General features: G+C 39.7%; 1 protein-coding gene across 1 annotated transcript in view; it reads right to left on the bottom strand.

Moving 5' to 3' along the window:
- Kif5b (kinesin family member 5B) overlaps positions 1-13,776 on the bottom strand; it is a 60,913-nt gene that overhangs the window by 27,159 nt on the left and 19,978 nt on the right. The window contains exons 3-11 of the mRNA XM_045148998.1: positions 8,836-8,909; positions 7,162-7,266; positions 6,466-6,514; positions 5,807-5,862; positions 5,632-5,719; positions 5,340-5,464; positions 3,077-3,181; positions 2,556-2,701; positions 1,874-2,022 (exon numbers count right to left, since the gene is read on the bottom strand). Coding sequence (XP_045004933.1) covers positions 1,874-2,022; positions 2,556-2,701; positions 3,077-3,181; positions 5,340-5,464; positions 5,632-5,719; positions 5,807-5,862; positions 6,466-6,514; positions 7,162-7,266; positions 8,836-8,909 — 897 coding nt within the window. The remainder of the gene's footprint in view (positions 1-1,873; positions 2,023-2,555; positions 2,702-3,076; positions 3,182-5,339; positions 5,465-5,631; positions 5,720-5,806; positions 5,863-6,465; positions 6,515-7,161; positions 7,267-8,835; positions 8,910-13,776) is intronic.

Here is a 13,776-nt window from a genome sequence, read left to right as displayed (position 1 = left end):
AGCACTGGGAACCTGCTCAGTGTTGGGGTCCAACTCAACACCCTCTACTCACTTCCCTTTCTTCCTCCCAAACACAATGTAATCTAGAGTTGGGAACAGGGTGACATGGATAATGTCCTTCCTACCCTCTTGAGGATTTGCTTATCATTTTCATTTTTTAAATTGGTACTTTAATTTAAAAAATGTGTTTTAGTTATTCTTATTATTGTTAAGGAGGAAAGAGAAGAAAGGGAAAAAGGAAAAATAAAATGGGCATCCAAGAGTCCCTAGCACGCTGCCAAACTCCAAATGAACACAACCACTTACTGTACCTGGCTTTACGTGGCTACTGGGGAATAGAACCGGAGTCGGTATGCTTTGCAGGCAAGTGACAGGCTGTATTTTTGTTGTTGTTTGTTTTCCGAGGTAGGGTTAAGGGTTTCACTGTAGCTCAGGCTGACCTGGAATTCACTATGTAGTCTCAGGGTGGCCTTGAACTCATGGTGATCCTCCTACCTCTGCCTTCTGGGTACTGGGATCAAAGGCATGCGCCACCACACCCGGCTTTGACAGGCTGTATTTTTGTGTGGATGGTGATATAAACTAATGTTTCTGCACAGGTGACAGATAAAAAGTCCTATTTCACCATCTGCTCTATTCCCATTCAATTTCAGCAGCTCTATTCTGTCTGCTTTTCCAGATTTTTTTTTTTTTTTTTGGAGGGGGTTAGAACAGTCTTGTCATTAGCATGTAGCCAGGTTGGCCTGACATTTATAAGCAAGCACCTTGAACCACTGAGCCATCTCTCTAGCCCTGGCCTCAAATTAGTGAAATCTTCCTGCCTCAAACTCCCATTTTATAGGCATGAGCTACCACATCAGACAAGATTTTTATTTTTTAACTTATTTATTATTATTATTATTATTATTATTTTGGTTTTTCAAGGAAGGATCTAGCTCTAGTCCAGGCTGATCTGGAATTCACGATATAATCTCAGGGTGGCCGTGAACTCCTGGTGATCCTCCTACCTCTGCCTCCCGAGTGCTGGGATTAAAAGAGTGCTCCACCACGCCTGGCTATTTTTATTTTTTTGACACAGGGTTCTAAATATTTGGAATTACCCTTTATCCTACGTCATTCTTTAAAACCCAGTCATCAAATCTTGCCTTTTTGCTTCTGCCTTAACCTAGGCACCTTGCCATGTCTGGCTTTCTAAATGGCACCTATGCCTCTACACTTCAGCTGAAATAAAATTTAAAAAAATCTGTTTATAGCTGGGCATGGTGGCGCATGCCTTTAATCCCAGCACTCGGGAGGCAGAGGTAGGAGAATCGCCATGAGTTCTGTATCCCAGGCTGAACTGGAATTCACTATGTTGTCTCAGGCTGGCCTCCTGAGTGCTGGGTAAAGGAATGCGCACCATGCTCAGGGAAAGTAAAACTTCATGAAAGAATTATTTTATCTTTATTGAAAACCCTTAAGTGCTTAAAAACTGGAAATGGGGGGCAGGAGAGATGGCTTAGCGGTTAAGTGCTTGCCTGTGAAGCCTAAGGACCCCAGTTCAAAGCTCTATTCCCCAGGACCCATGTAAGCCAGATGCACAAGGCGGCACATGCATCTGGAGTTCATTTGCAGTGGCTGGAGGTCCTGATGTGTCTATTCTCTCTCTCTCTCTCTGCCTCTTTCTGTGCCATTCTCAAATAAACAAACAAAAATCTAGTGTGTGTGTGTGTGTATGTATGTATGTACGTATGTATGTGTGTGTATGTATGTGTATATATATATACATAAATTTAAAAAGAAACTGGAAATGGGTAGGCTTCATTGTCACATTCAAAGTTTGTAAAACCATCCTACATCAACACACTTAAATGACTCATTCGTAAATTATTACCATTACGCCATCGGTTCAGTTCATTTTCAAGCCACTGAATGGTGTTCCGTAGGGTCTTATTTTTTTCTTTTTCTTTTTCATACTTCTTTTTCCATTGCTCTGCAGTTAACTCTACATTGACACACACTGTGTTCTTAATTGTTTTGGCCCTAAGAGATACAATTGGAACGAAAAAAGGATGTGACTGAAATTATTTTTAAGTGACATGCCTATTTAAAATAGATGTATATATGGCTAAATAAAAATGGTCCAGTGATATTCAGCTTTCTTAGACCATACTAATGGCTATCATACCATAAAAATATATATTTATTTTACCAATTATAAACTATCACTGAAGGTCCACAGTAAGGTCATTTATATTCCCAGAGTAACAATTTTACATAGATCATTTGAACTGGTTAAATATGTTAAATGTTTAATAGTGGATTATACTTGTTAAGGTTTTTACTGTATTACCTAATACAAATAAGTGAGTTAAGCTCTCACAAATCTGACTAATGGTCATAATTACCTTTAATGTATATGAAAAGTTAATCCTACACACAACTTAAAATAAGGATGTAGCTTATACATTCCGCCTCCCACTTTAACAACACGTACAGATTTAAACAGTAGCTACTAGACATTAATAAATTTAATACACAAAAATGGTTCAGCTTTTTATTTCTCGAAAACAAACCTTTGACCAAAAAGGAGTGTGGATTTGGTTTCAGATTCATTGTACGATGATGGAGAACAGCAAATTACAATAGTGGTTCTACAGTTGCCACCTAATGAATCTTGAAGAATTCTTGTCATTTTACTATCTCGATATGGAACGTATGTCTACATACAAAAAAAAAGAAAAAACAAAAAAGAATCAGTGGGTTTCTATATACTAAAATTTGTTATCCAAACATGCTACCTTACCAAGTTGTTTCAGCCTTTTTTTGGAGGTAGGGTCTCATATTGTTCAAGCTTATACTGAACTTACCAAGTAGCTGAGGATGATCCTGAAGGTCCCAAGTGTGGTGGTTATAGGCATGTGCCACCATGCCTGGATTATTTCAGTTATTTTTAATACTTGATATTCAGATGAGAACTAGGATACACACATAATACTAAACTTTTCAAAAGATAACCAACCTCACATTCATGTATCCATATACATCTCTTTAAATGATTCTCCAGAAAAGAAGGGAGAAATAGTGCAATACTCACACTACCCTCAGCCAAGGCAGAAATGACATTCCCCAGTGCAGACAGCGACTTGTTGATATTCTTAGCTTCATCCAGCACAGCCCCTTCAGCTCCAGTTTTACTAACCTGTAGGGTTTCACAATTTAAAAATTACACATTTAAAACAACTTTCCAAAATCACTAATAACTGACAAAAATTAATGAAATGACATAAGAAAACAAGCCTTTACATTACAGTACCCCTCAAGTATCTAAGGATCTGGTCAAACAATGAACGGTGATTAAAGACAAAGTAAATCTGATTTTTAGAGTGCTCTGGCAAATAATGAATTTGTAAACATATTTTTCATTGATGAGTTAGTCTCTTTGTACATTAGGAAAGAGCCAGAGCACAATGTAGATGTTGTTAACTGTTAAAAGCACAGTTAAAAATGTTATGTAGGGCCAAAGAGATGGCTCAGTAGTTTAAAGGCACTTGCCTGCAAAGCGTGATGGCCTGGGTTCAATTCCCTCAATGCCCACATAAAGCCAGATACACAAAGTAGAACATGTGTCTGGAGTCCGTTTTCAGTGGTAGGAGGCCCTGGTGTGCCCATTCTCTCTTTTTCTCTGCCTCTCCCAAATAAATAAATAAATAAAGATTCTTTAAAAAACAAAACAAAACAAAAAGGCTATGGTGGCATATGCCATTAATCCCAGTAGTCAGGAAGCAGAGGTAGGAGGATCACTGTGAGTGCCAGGCCAGCCTGAGACTACATAGTGAGTTCCAAGTCAGCCTAAGGTAGAAAGAGACCCTACACTGAAGAAAAAAAAAAAAAGAAAAAAGAAAAGAAAAAAATGCAGCTATGATAGCAAGTTTGTATCTTTTTTAATCTATAATTTTATTATTGGAAGTTTGCATCTTTAAAAAGAAAATAAAATGCCTAAATACACTTAAGATTGGTTAGAATAGTGATGTTGGCTGATGCAATGGCTTCTAGAATTCCCAATATTAGAGATAGTCTTTAATACTTATTTGCATACAGAAAGAGAAAGAGAGAGAAAGGACAAGTCAAGGCTCTAGCCACTGCAAATGAACACCAGGTGTGTGCACTACTTAGTGCATCTGGCTTTATGTGGGTATTGGGTACTCAAACCCATGTCGTTAGGCTTTGCAGGCAAGTGCCTTAACCACTGTGCCATTGCTTAAGCCCCAAAGAGATAGTCTTTGAAAGTAAGAAACAAAAATAGCAAAGTAGCAATAATGATCACAGAAGTCCATAGTCGAGCATTCAAATATTCTGATTTTAATATAAACAGGACTATACTGATAAATACCCAGGTAAGCCAGATGTAGAAGGTGGCACATGTGTCTGGAGTTCATTGGAAGTGGCTGGAGGCCTTAGGGTATGCTTTCTCTCTAACAAAGCCAGGCGTGGCAGGGCACACTTTTAATCCCAGCTCTCAGGAGACCAAGGTAGGAGAAGTGCTCTGAATTCAAGGCCAGTTTGAGACTACATAGTGAATTCCAGCTCAGCCTGGGCTACAGCAAGACCCTACCATGAAACCTCCATCCCCCCAAAAGAGTAAACAATTATCTTAGTAACCTTAGATTGATTTAACTAGCTAAGGATGAGCAGTTCTCAGATAATTAATTACAGAAAAACAAAAGCAAATAAACAAGACCCTGTGCTAGTACTCAAGAGACTTTGTTTCTTGTCATTGGTCTCTCAACAACACAGCATAGCATTTACACTGCACTAGGTATGATCAGTAACCTACATATGGTCTGAAGTATACAGGTGGATGTGCATAGGTTCCACACAACAGCCACACCACTGTGTAAGGGACGTGAGCATCATCCATTTTGGTGTTCATGAGTACTTGGGGGAAAAGGGTCCTGAAATTAATCCCCCAAGAACATCAAGGGACAGCTATACAACCAACCCACAATGGTGTAAGAGTTAGTTACCAGTTTTAATCGTGAATACAGATTTTTTAAAATGGGGAAGAGATATCAAATAAAATTTATCATGACGTTACGTTGAACAAGTCTATTTAAACATTTATCATATTCCAACAACTATCTAGCGGTTGAACCAAATATGGTCAAATGACATTAACTTGGGGTAGATGACTCAACTTATTTAATCGTATAGCATGGCATCACACTTAGAATTCTTATATCATCAAATACAATTTTACAAGTTTCAAGAGGCAACAATGAATACTGTGTAACTCTCAGTTCAAGAAGAAGTTTACAAAAATGCTTAGGTATCTGTCAGGATATAAAGAAAAGCTTTACCTTCTCACTACCAGCTAAATCAACCAGATAAAGTTTTCCACTCAGTTTTTGTTCCGTTTGTGTGTTCTCTTGTTTTACATTAATAAGAAATATACTGTGACTTCTAGAGCTATGTTCATTCATATCTGCAATGAAATTAACAAAACAACTATAAACATAATTTCTTCATGAATAACTTTCACCACAGCATACTTTATATGAGAAACAGCTTGAACTGATCAATGAGATTACCCTCGCATCTGAAAGGCATGATGGGTGTACGCCCTGCCCAGCAGAGGAAGTATCTACTTACTCGTAACTGCCACATGCCTGTTGGACTTTCCTTCATCTATGGTGTCCATAACTTCATCTGGACTACATACAAAACGCTCTGTGCATCCCTGTGAAATAATTTTTAAAGTATTGTCAATATACTTAAAAAATCTATTACAGGGTATTCAAAAATAAACATTCTGTTTTTTAAGTACCTTTACATAAGGAACACGGTTTTTGTCTTCATGAACTGAAAGATTGGTCTTTGAAACTGAAAACAAAAAATAACATTTAGTAACATTATTCTAGAATCGTAATAACAGGACATGAAATAACTAACACAATTGATAGGTTGGCCATAGTAGATTTTAAAAAAGAAAACAAAAGCCTTTTTACAAAAAAAAAATTATTTATTTGGGAGAGAGAGAAAATGGGCACGCCAGGGCCTTCAGCCACTGCAAATGAACTTCAAATGCATGTGCCACCTTGCGTATCTGGCTTACATGGGTACTGGGGAATTGAACCTGAGCCCTTTGGCATTGCAGGCAGCACCTTAACTGCGCTAAGCCATCTCTCCAGCCCAACAAAAACCTTTTATTTAGTTGAGGGAGTGAGAGAGAAATACTATGGGTGTGTATGGGCATGCCAGAGTGTCCTGCCACTGCAAACTCCTGGTGCATGTGGCACTTTGAGCTTCTGGAACTACATGGTGCTGGAGAATCGAACCCTGGCTATCAAGTGTCACAAAATGTACAAAATGTCCACTTCATGCAATTTAAGTCAACTTCATACCGGGTTCCAAAGATACGGTCACATTATCAGCTATGAGAATAATTACAGATGTTATTTTAAAATTAGACTAAGTTCAACTTACCATCCAATAGGTCCCTTATTTTATCCAAATATATTTCAAAATATGAAACCTATAAAGAGAAAAAATCAACTCAAAAATCATGAAGCAGCTTCTTCACGCACTCACTAAACATCCGAGAGGCAGCGGAGCAGCAGCTAGTCTTATTTCTTTCTTTCTTTCTTTCTTTCTTTTTTTTTTTTTTTGATATTCGAGGTAGGGTCTCACTGTAGCCCAGGCTGACCTGGAATTCACTATGGAGTCTCAGGGTGGCCTCGAACTCACGGCGATCCTCCTACCTCTGCCTCCCAAGTGCTGGGATTAAAGGCGTGCGCCACCACGCCCAGCTAGTCTTATTTCTACTCAGCAGCACAGTTGCAGCTAAGGCAGTCATAGTTTACATCTAAGAGGAAGCCATAACTTAGGTAAACGGCTGAAATCTTTAAACAACTTACAATAGGCATCTTCTTCTGACATGAAGGAGCTCCACTAAGAGTAGGAACCTTAAAGTTCTATCATTGAATTGCTATATTTAAAGGGAACTTGTTTAATCAGCTAATGGCAAGTGAACTAGAATCCCCATTAGATCATTAGATCCTTCAACTGTATTCATAAAAACAAAAAGTTTAAAACTTACTTTAAGAAAGCATTTTGTATTACCTATACTTTGAGGAAAAATACAATTGCAAAATAAAATACAATCTTTCCAAAGGAGTGTACCTTAATATGAAATTCCAAGTTTTCATCCATGGAGTAAATATAATTAAAAATATCTTGCACTATCCTTGGGATAATCCCCATGCCCTCTGGATCATGAAGTTTACCCTGTATAGAAAACAAAGTTATTTTATCTGTGGGTTCTAGACCCTGCACACGTATAAAGCCGTATATGCACAGATGCCATGACAGAACCAAGAGGGCTAAGGGGGGAAGGAGCAAAGGGATGGTGAGGGAGTACGGGAGGAATACCTCGAAGTTTCTCAGTTATCTGCATGAAGAGGACCTTTGTGTAACCAAGTGTAATAAAAAACGTATAAATCTAAATTCCTTCTTTAAATATATGTTTAAAAATATTTTACTTATTTGAGAGAGAGAGAGGGCGGGGAGGGGGGAGAATGGGCACACCAGGGCCTTCAGCCACTGCAAACAAACTCCAGATGCATGTGTCACCTTGTGTGTCTGACTTACGTGGGATCTGGGAATTTGAACCTGGGTCCTTAGGCTTCCCAGGCAAGCACCTTAACTGTTGAGCCATCTCTCCTGCCCCTAAATCTAAATTCTTAACAAATTGTAAAAGATGAGTTAGAAACCAACACTATCAATCTACAGTTTATAAATAAGAGGGCAAAATCTGTGATTGGGGCTGGAAAGATGGCTCAGCAGTTAAGGTGCTTGCCTGCAAAGCCTAAGGACCCAGGTTCTGTTCCTCAGTGCCCACATAAAGCCAGATAACACAAGGTTGCACATGTATCTGAAGTTAGTTTGCAGTGGGCTAGAGGCCCTGACACACCATTCTCTCTCTTAAACAAATTGTTTTTTACAGACATAACTCTGTAAATACTTAAAAACCCCACTCAACTTTATAGACAATACTATAAATCAAATGCACTGTTTTAACAACAGATCGCAGGGCTGGAGAGATGGCTTAGCAGTTAAGGCGCTTGCCTGCAAAGCCTATGGGCCTAGGCTCAACTCCCCATAACCCACCTAAGCCACATGTTCGTGGTGGCGCATGTGTCCAGAGTAGCAGAAGGCCCTGGCGTGCTCAATCTCTTCTCTTCCTCCCTCCCTCTCTAATAAATAACTAAATAAAAATAGTTTTAAAAAAACAATAGATCTCAGCTCTTTATACAAGCACTAATTTAGATTACCCATACTTGTAAAATAAACACATTTGAAAATATTTTAATTCTTTTCTACATAAATCTACATTGACCCTTCTACTTTAAATTCATGGATATGCTAGAAATAGTTGTTTTTGTTACTTTATGAAAATGAGAAATAGAAACTAACTCAAAGCTCAATAGTCATTCATTTTACATAGTGCATCACAGATAAAAGCCCTGTAGCAGCGGCATAAGGTCAGAAGCTGTCTTCAGGTATCAACTAGCAGCACTGGTAACCCTGGCAATGTTCTTAAATATTCAGTATTTTATAATTATACTAATTAATAAGATAAAATTAAATATAGTATCAAACATACATATATCTTACTATTCAAACTCAGGAAATACATTACAACAATAACGTTACCTGTATATGACTTAAGACTAAATCAAGATGTGTAAGCATGATGAAATACCTCTGCAAGGAATGAGTGAGTGAATGAATGTGCACACACGTATGAATGGCTTATCTGGGTTGTAAACCACATTCAAACACAGATGATGTTACCTCCATTGTATGTGTCTTTCCTGAAGACGTTTGTCCATATGCAAATATTGTTCCATTGTATCCCTCAAGTACATCTATGAAAAAATAAGAGATGTTACCTTCTGGGAATTTTTCCTCAAACAATAAAGACCCAAATAGTGAAAGCAATTCTGAGCAAAACTGCTGGCGACATCACAATACCAGATTTCAAGTTACACTATAGAGCCACAGTAATAAAATTCACATGGTACTGGCACAAAAGCAGGTGCAATGGAAAAGAAGACCCAAGCAAATGTCCATGTTACACAGTTACCTAATCATTGACAAAGACACCAAAAACACACACTGGAGAAAAGATAGCGTCTTCAACAGTGCTGGGAAAATACATTTCTACACGAAGAACAAAACCAAACCTTTATCTCTCCTCATGCACAAAAAAATCAACTGCAAGTGGATCAAGAGCCTGAGTGCTAAGACCTGAAACCCTGAAATAACTAAAAGAAAAGGTAGGGAAAACACACCTAGATACAGGCTCCTGACTTCCTGAGTAACATTATTTCCCAGAAACAGACAGACAAAGGAAATTTAAAGCTTCTATACAGTGACCAAGCAGACCTTCAGGACAGAAGATCTCTGCCAGCTACTTTTACTAACATCTAGAATAAACAAAGATTTAAAAAAAAAAAAAACCAACATAATCAAAAAGTGGGCCATGGAACTAAACAGAGTTCTCAAAAGAATATAAATGGTGCTGGGCATGGTGGCAGACGCCTTTATTCCCAGCACTCGGGAGGCAGAGGTGGAGGATCAAAGGATCACAGTGAGTTTGAGGCCACCCTGAGGCTACCTAGTCAATTCCAGGTCAGCCTGGGCTAGAGTGAGACCCTACTTTGAACAAACAAAAAAAGAATACGAAGGGGGGTGCTGGGGAGATGGCTGGGCGGCACAAGTGTTTGCCTGCAAAGCCAAGTGATGCAGGTTTGATTCCCTAAGACCCATGTAAGCCAGATGCAAAAACTAGCATACACACCTGGAGTTTGTTTGCAGTGGCTGGAGGCCCTGGCACACCCATTCTCTACCCACCAATAAATTTTAAAAAGATAAAAATAAAATATAAAAAAAAGAAAACAAAGGGCTAATAAATACCTTAAAAAGTGTTCAACATATCCATCCACCCCACAAAGAATGGTTACCATTCAGAAAACAAATGACAATAGCCAGGCGTGGTGGCATAAGCCTTTAATCCCAGCACTCAGGAGGCAAAGGTAGGAGAATCGCCGTGAGTTTGAGGCCACCCTGAGACTACATAGTGAATTCCAGGTCAGCCTGGGCCAGAGCAAGACCCTGCCTCAAAAAAAAAAAAAAAAAAAAAAAAAAGCGAGAGAAAGAGAAAACAAATACTGGGAAAGATGTTTGTAGGTAAAAGGGAATTCCCATTCACTGTTAGAGGGCATAAACACTGGTATAACCACTATGGAAACCGATATGGAAATTCTTCAAAAAGCTAAAAATAGATCTGAATGATCCAGCTACAACCACTCCCTTGCAGGACTGTATACTGTACCAGACATGCTTGCACACCCATGGTCATTGCTCCTCTAATTATACATGCCACAAACCTAAGAATGCACAGTGAAAATAGAGTACATATGCACAATGGAATTTTGCTCAGATGTACACAAACTGAAAATTGGGTTGGAAAGGTGGCTCCGTGGTTAGAGTGCTTGCCTGCAAAGCCTAATGACCTAGGTTCAATTCCTAGTATCCACATAAAATCAGATGCAAAAAGTAGTACACACATCTGGAGTTTGTTTGCAGTGGCTAGAGGCTCTGATATGCTTATACTCACTCACTCACTTTTTCTATATCTGTCTTCTTGAACATAATATTTAAAAAAAAATAAAATTTGGGCTGGAGAGATGGCTTAATGGTTAAGGTGCTTGCCCGTGAAGTCTAAGGACCCAGGCTCAATTCCCCAGTACCCACATAAGCAAGATGCACAAGGTAGCGCATGTGTCTGGAATTTGTTTGCAGTGGCTAGAGGCTGTGGTATGCCCATTCTCTCTCTTTTAATCTGCCTCTTCTTTCCTCTCTCTCTTAAATAAATAAATAAATAAATAAATAAATAAGACAGGCATAGTAGTGCATGCCTTTAATCCCAGCACACGGGAGGCAGAGGCAGGAGATCACTGGGAGTTCGAGGCCACCCTGAGACTACATAATGAATTCCAGGTCAGCCGGAGCTAGAGTGAGACCCTACCTCGAAAAACCAAAATAAGTAAATAAATAAACAAGACATTTTAAAAGTTAATAAAATAAAATATCAAGGTGTTAAGTGTTTAACCTGGAACACTAGTAGAGACCAGGAAGGCAGGAAAGGGCCATAGAGAGAGGGAGAATGGTTAGGAAAGCAAAATACAAGTGATATCAACATAATAAGGGGGGATACTAGGACGGGAAGACAAATATCAGGGTAGAAGAGGGTTAATTAAAAGGAGATATGAAAACCGGGCATGGTGGCGCATGCCTTTAATCCCAGCACTTGGGAGGCAGAGGTAGGAGGATCACTGTGAGTTCAAGGCCACCCTGAGACTACATAGTGAATTCCAGGTCAGTTTGGAACAGAGGAAGACCCTACCTGGGAACCCCCCCTCCAAAAAAAACCCCAAAAACCTAAAGCCTGTATTGCTGGGAACTACACATCCTCTGGTTGCAGGATGTCAAGAAATCGAATTGAAACAGCTAGACACCTGCTCCTACAGCTAGCTCTCACAGTGCCATGTAGCACTTACTCTTTTGATGCTGGGACAAACACCAGACCAGAAGCAGCTTATGGAATAGTAAGTTCATTACTGGTTTCCAGTTTTAAGGACAAGTCCTTGACAAAAGATTTCCACTAATACGCTGCATTCTTCTAACATCTCCCCTCCTTTAATTTAAAAAACATTTTAGGGCTGGAGAGATGGCTTAGCGGTTAAGCACTTGCCTGTGAAGCCTAAGGACCCCGGTTCGAGGCTCGGTTCCCCAGGTCCCACATTAGCCAGATGCACAAGGGGGCGCACGCGTCTGGAGTTCGTTTGCAGAGGCTGGAAGCCCTGGCGTGCCCATTCTCTCTCTCTCTCCCTCTATCTGTCTTTCTCTCTGTGTCTGTCGTTCTCAAATAAATAAATAAATAATTTAAAAAAAAAAGAAGCAGAGAGTGATGAATACCAGCGCTCCAATCACTTTCTTAGAAAAAAAAAAACATTTTATTTATCTATTTATTTGAGATGGAGGGGGAAGGGAAGAGATAGAGTGAGAATGGGCACACCAGGCCCTCTAGCTACTGTAAACAAACTCCAGATGCATGTGCCACCATGTGCATCTGGCTTATGTGGACCTGGAGAATCAAACCTGGGTCCTTAGGCTCGCAGGCAAGTGCCTTAACCACTAAACCATCTCTCCAGCCCCTGTGACATAGGGAGGGACAAAAGGAGGGAGACAGTTCTGTGATACTTTAAATAAAAATATTTTATTTGTTTATCTATTTGACAGAGAAGACACAGAAATAGACAGGTAGAGAGAGAGAATAGGCACACCAGGGCCTTAAGACACTGCAAACGAACTCCAGATGTGTGCACCCCCTTGCGCATCTGGTTTATGTGGGTCCTGGGGAGTCGAATCTGTGTCCTTTGGCTTTGCAGGCAAGTGCCTTAACCACTAAGCCATCTCTCCAGCCCCTGTAACTTACACACACGCACAAATATTTTTGAGGTAGTGTCTCACTCTAGCCCAGGCTGACCTGTAATTCACTATGTAGTCTCAGGGTGGCCTCGAACTCACAGCGATCCTCCTACCTCTGCCTCCTCAGTGCTGAGATTAAAGGCGTGCACCACCACGCCCGGCTCCCTGTGATATTTTTAAAAGCAGAAAGGGCTGGAAAGGCTGTGATGCCTAAGGACCTAGGTTTGATTACCCAGAACTCATGTAAGCCAGATGCACATGGTGGCACATGCATCTATAGAGTTCATTTGCCATGGCGAACAGCCCTGGTGCACCCATTCTCTTTCTCTGATAAATAGAAATTAAAAAGTAAATTTAAGCCAGGAATGGTGGCACACAACCTTTAATCTCAGCATTCAAGAGGAAGAGGTAGGAGGATTCCTGCGAGTTCAAGGCCACCCTGAGCTAGAATGAGACCCTACCTTGAAAAACCAGAAAAAAAAAAAACAAAAAAAAACTAGCTAGCTATTGAAACAATAGCACTTTACCTTCTAAAAGTTCGTACTCTCTCTGAACTTCAGCTTTCTCTAGAACAAAATGTCTTTTGAGAAGGCTATGAGAAACAGAAGTGAGATATTACATAAAATTATTGTTAATATTTGAGTTTGCAACAGGTCAGACTACAGCCAATTTTCATGTATTTGTGTATTTTTTAATATTTTATTTACTTTGCAAGCAGAGAAAGATAAGAGAGAAGGGGAGAATGGGCACACCAGGGCCTCTAGCCACTGCAAACAAACTCTAGATGCATGTGCATCTGGCTTCACGTGGATAATGGGGAGCCAAACCCAGGTGGTTAGGCTTTGTGCCTTAACTACTAACTAAGTCATTTCTCCAGCCCCATATTCATGTATTTAATTCTCACAAAATCCTATACAAGTTATTACTAGGTTCTATTTTATAGGTCAGAAAACTGAGGCACAGAGGAATTAAATTACCTGCCTACAGTTCCACAGCTAGTGAGATAGAGCTAGGGATGTAAACCCAGTCTCTTTTGACAGACATGCTCTTGATAACTGCATTCTCAAGGAACACAGAATTAGAATAAACACACAGCAGGCTACATGTGGAAAATCAAAGATGGATTCAGTGATCAACATTCAGGTCAGAAAACCACAGTAAGAAAAAAGAAGCCCATGAAAGCCAGGTATAATAACAGGCGTAAGATAGTCACTGAATAGATGACAACTATTTAATACA

This window comes from Jaculus jaculus, chromosome 5 (assembly GCF_020740685.1).
Source record: "Jaculus jaculus isolate mJacJac1 chromosome 5, mJacJac1.mat.Y.cur, whole genome shotgun sequence".
Lineage (NCBI taxonomy): Eukaryota > Metazoa > Chordata > Mammalia > Rodentia > Dipodidae > Jaculus > Jaculus jaculus.
Note: the sequence above shows the minus strand (reverse complement) of the source record. Positions and strands in the feature narration are given on the sequence as shown.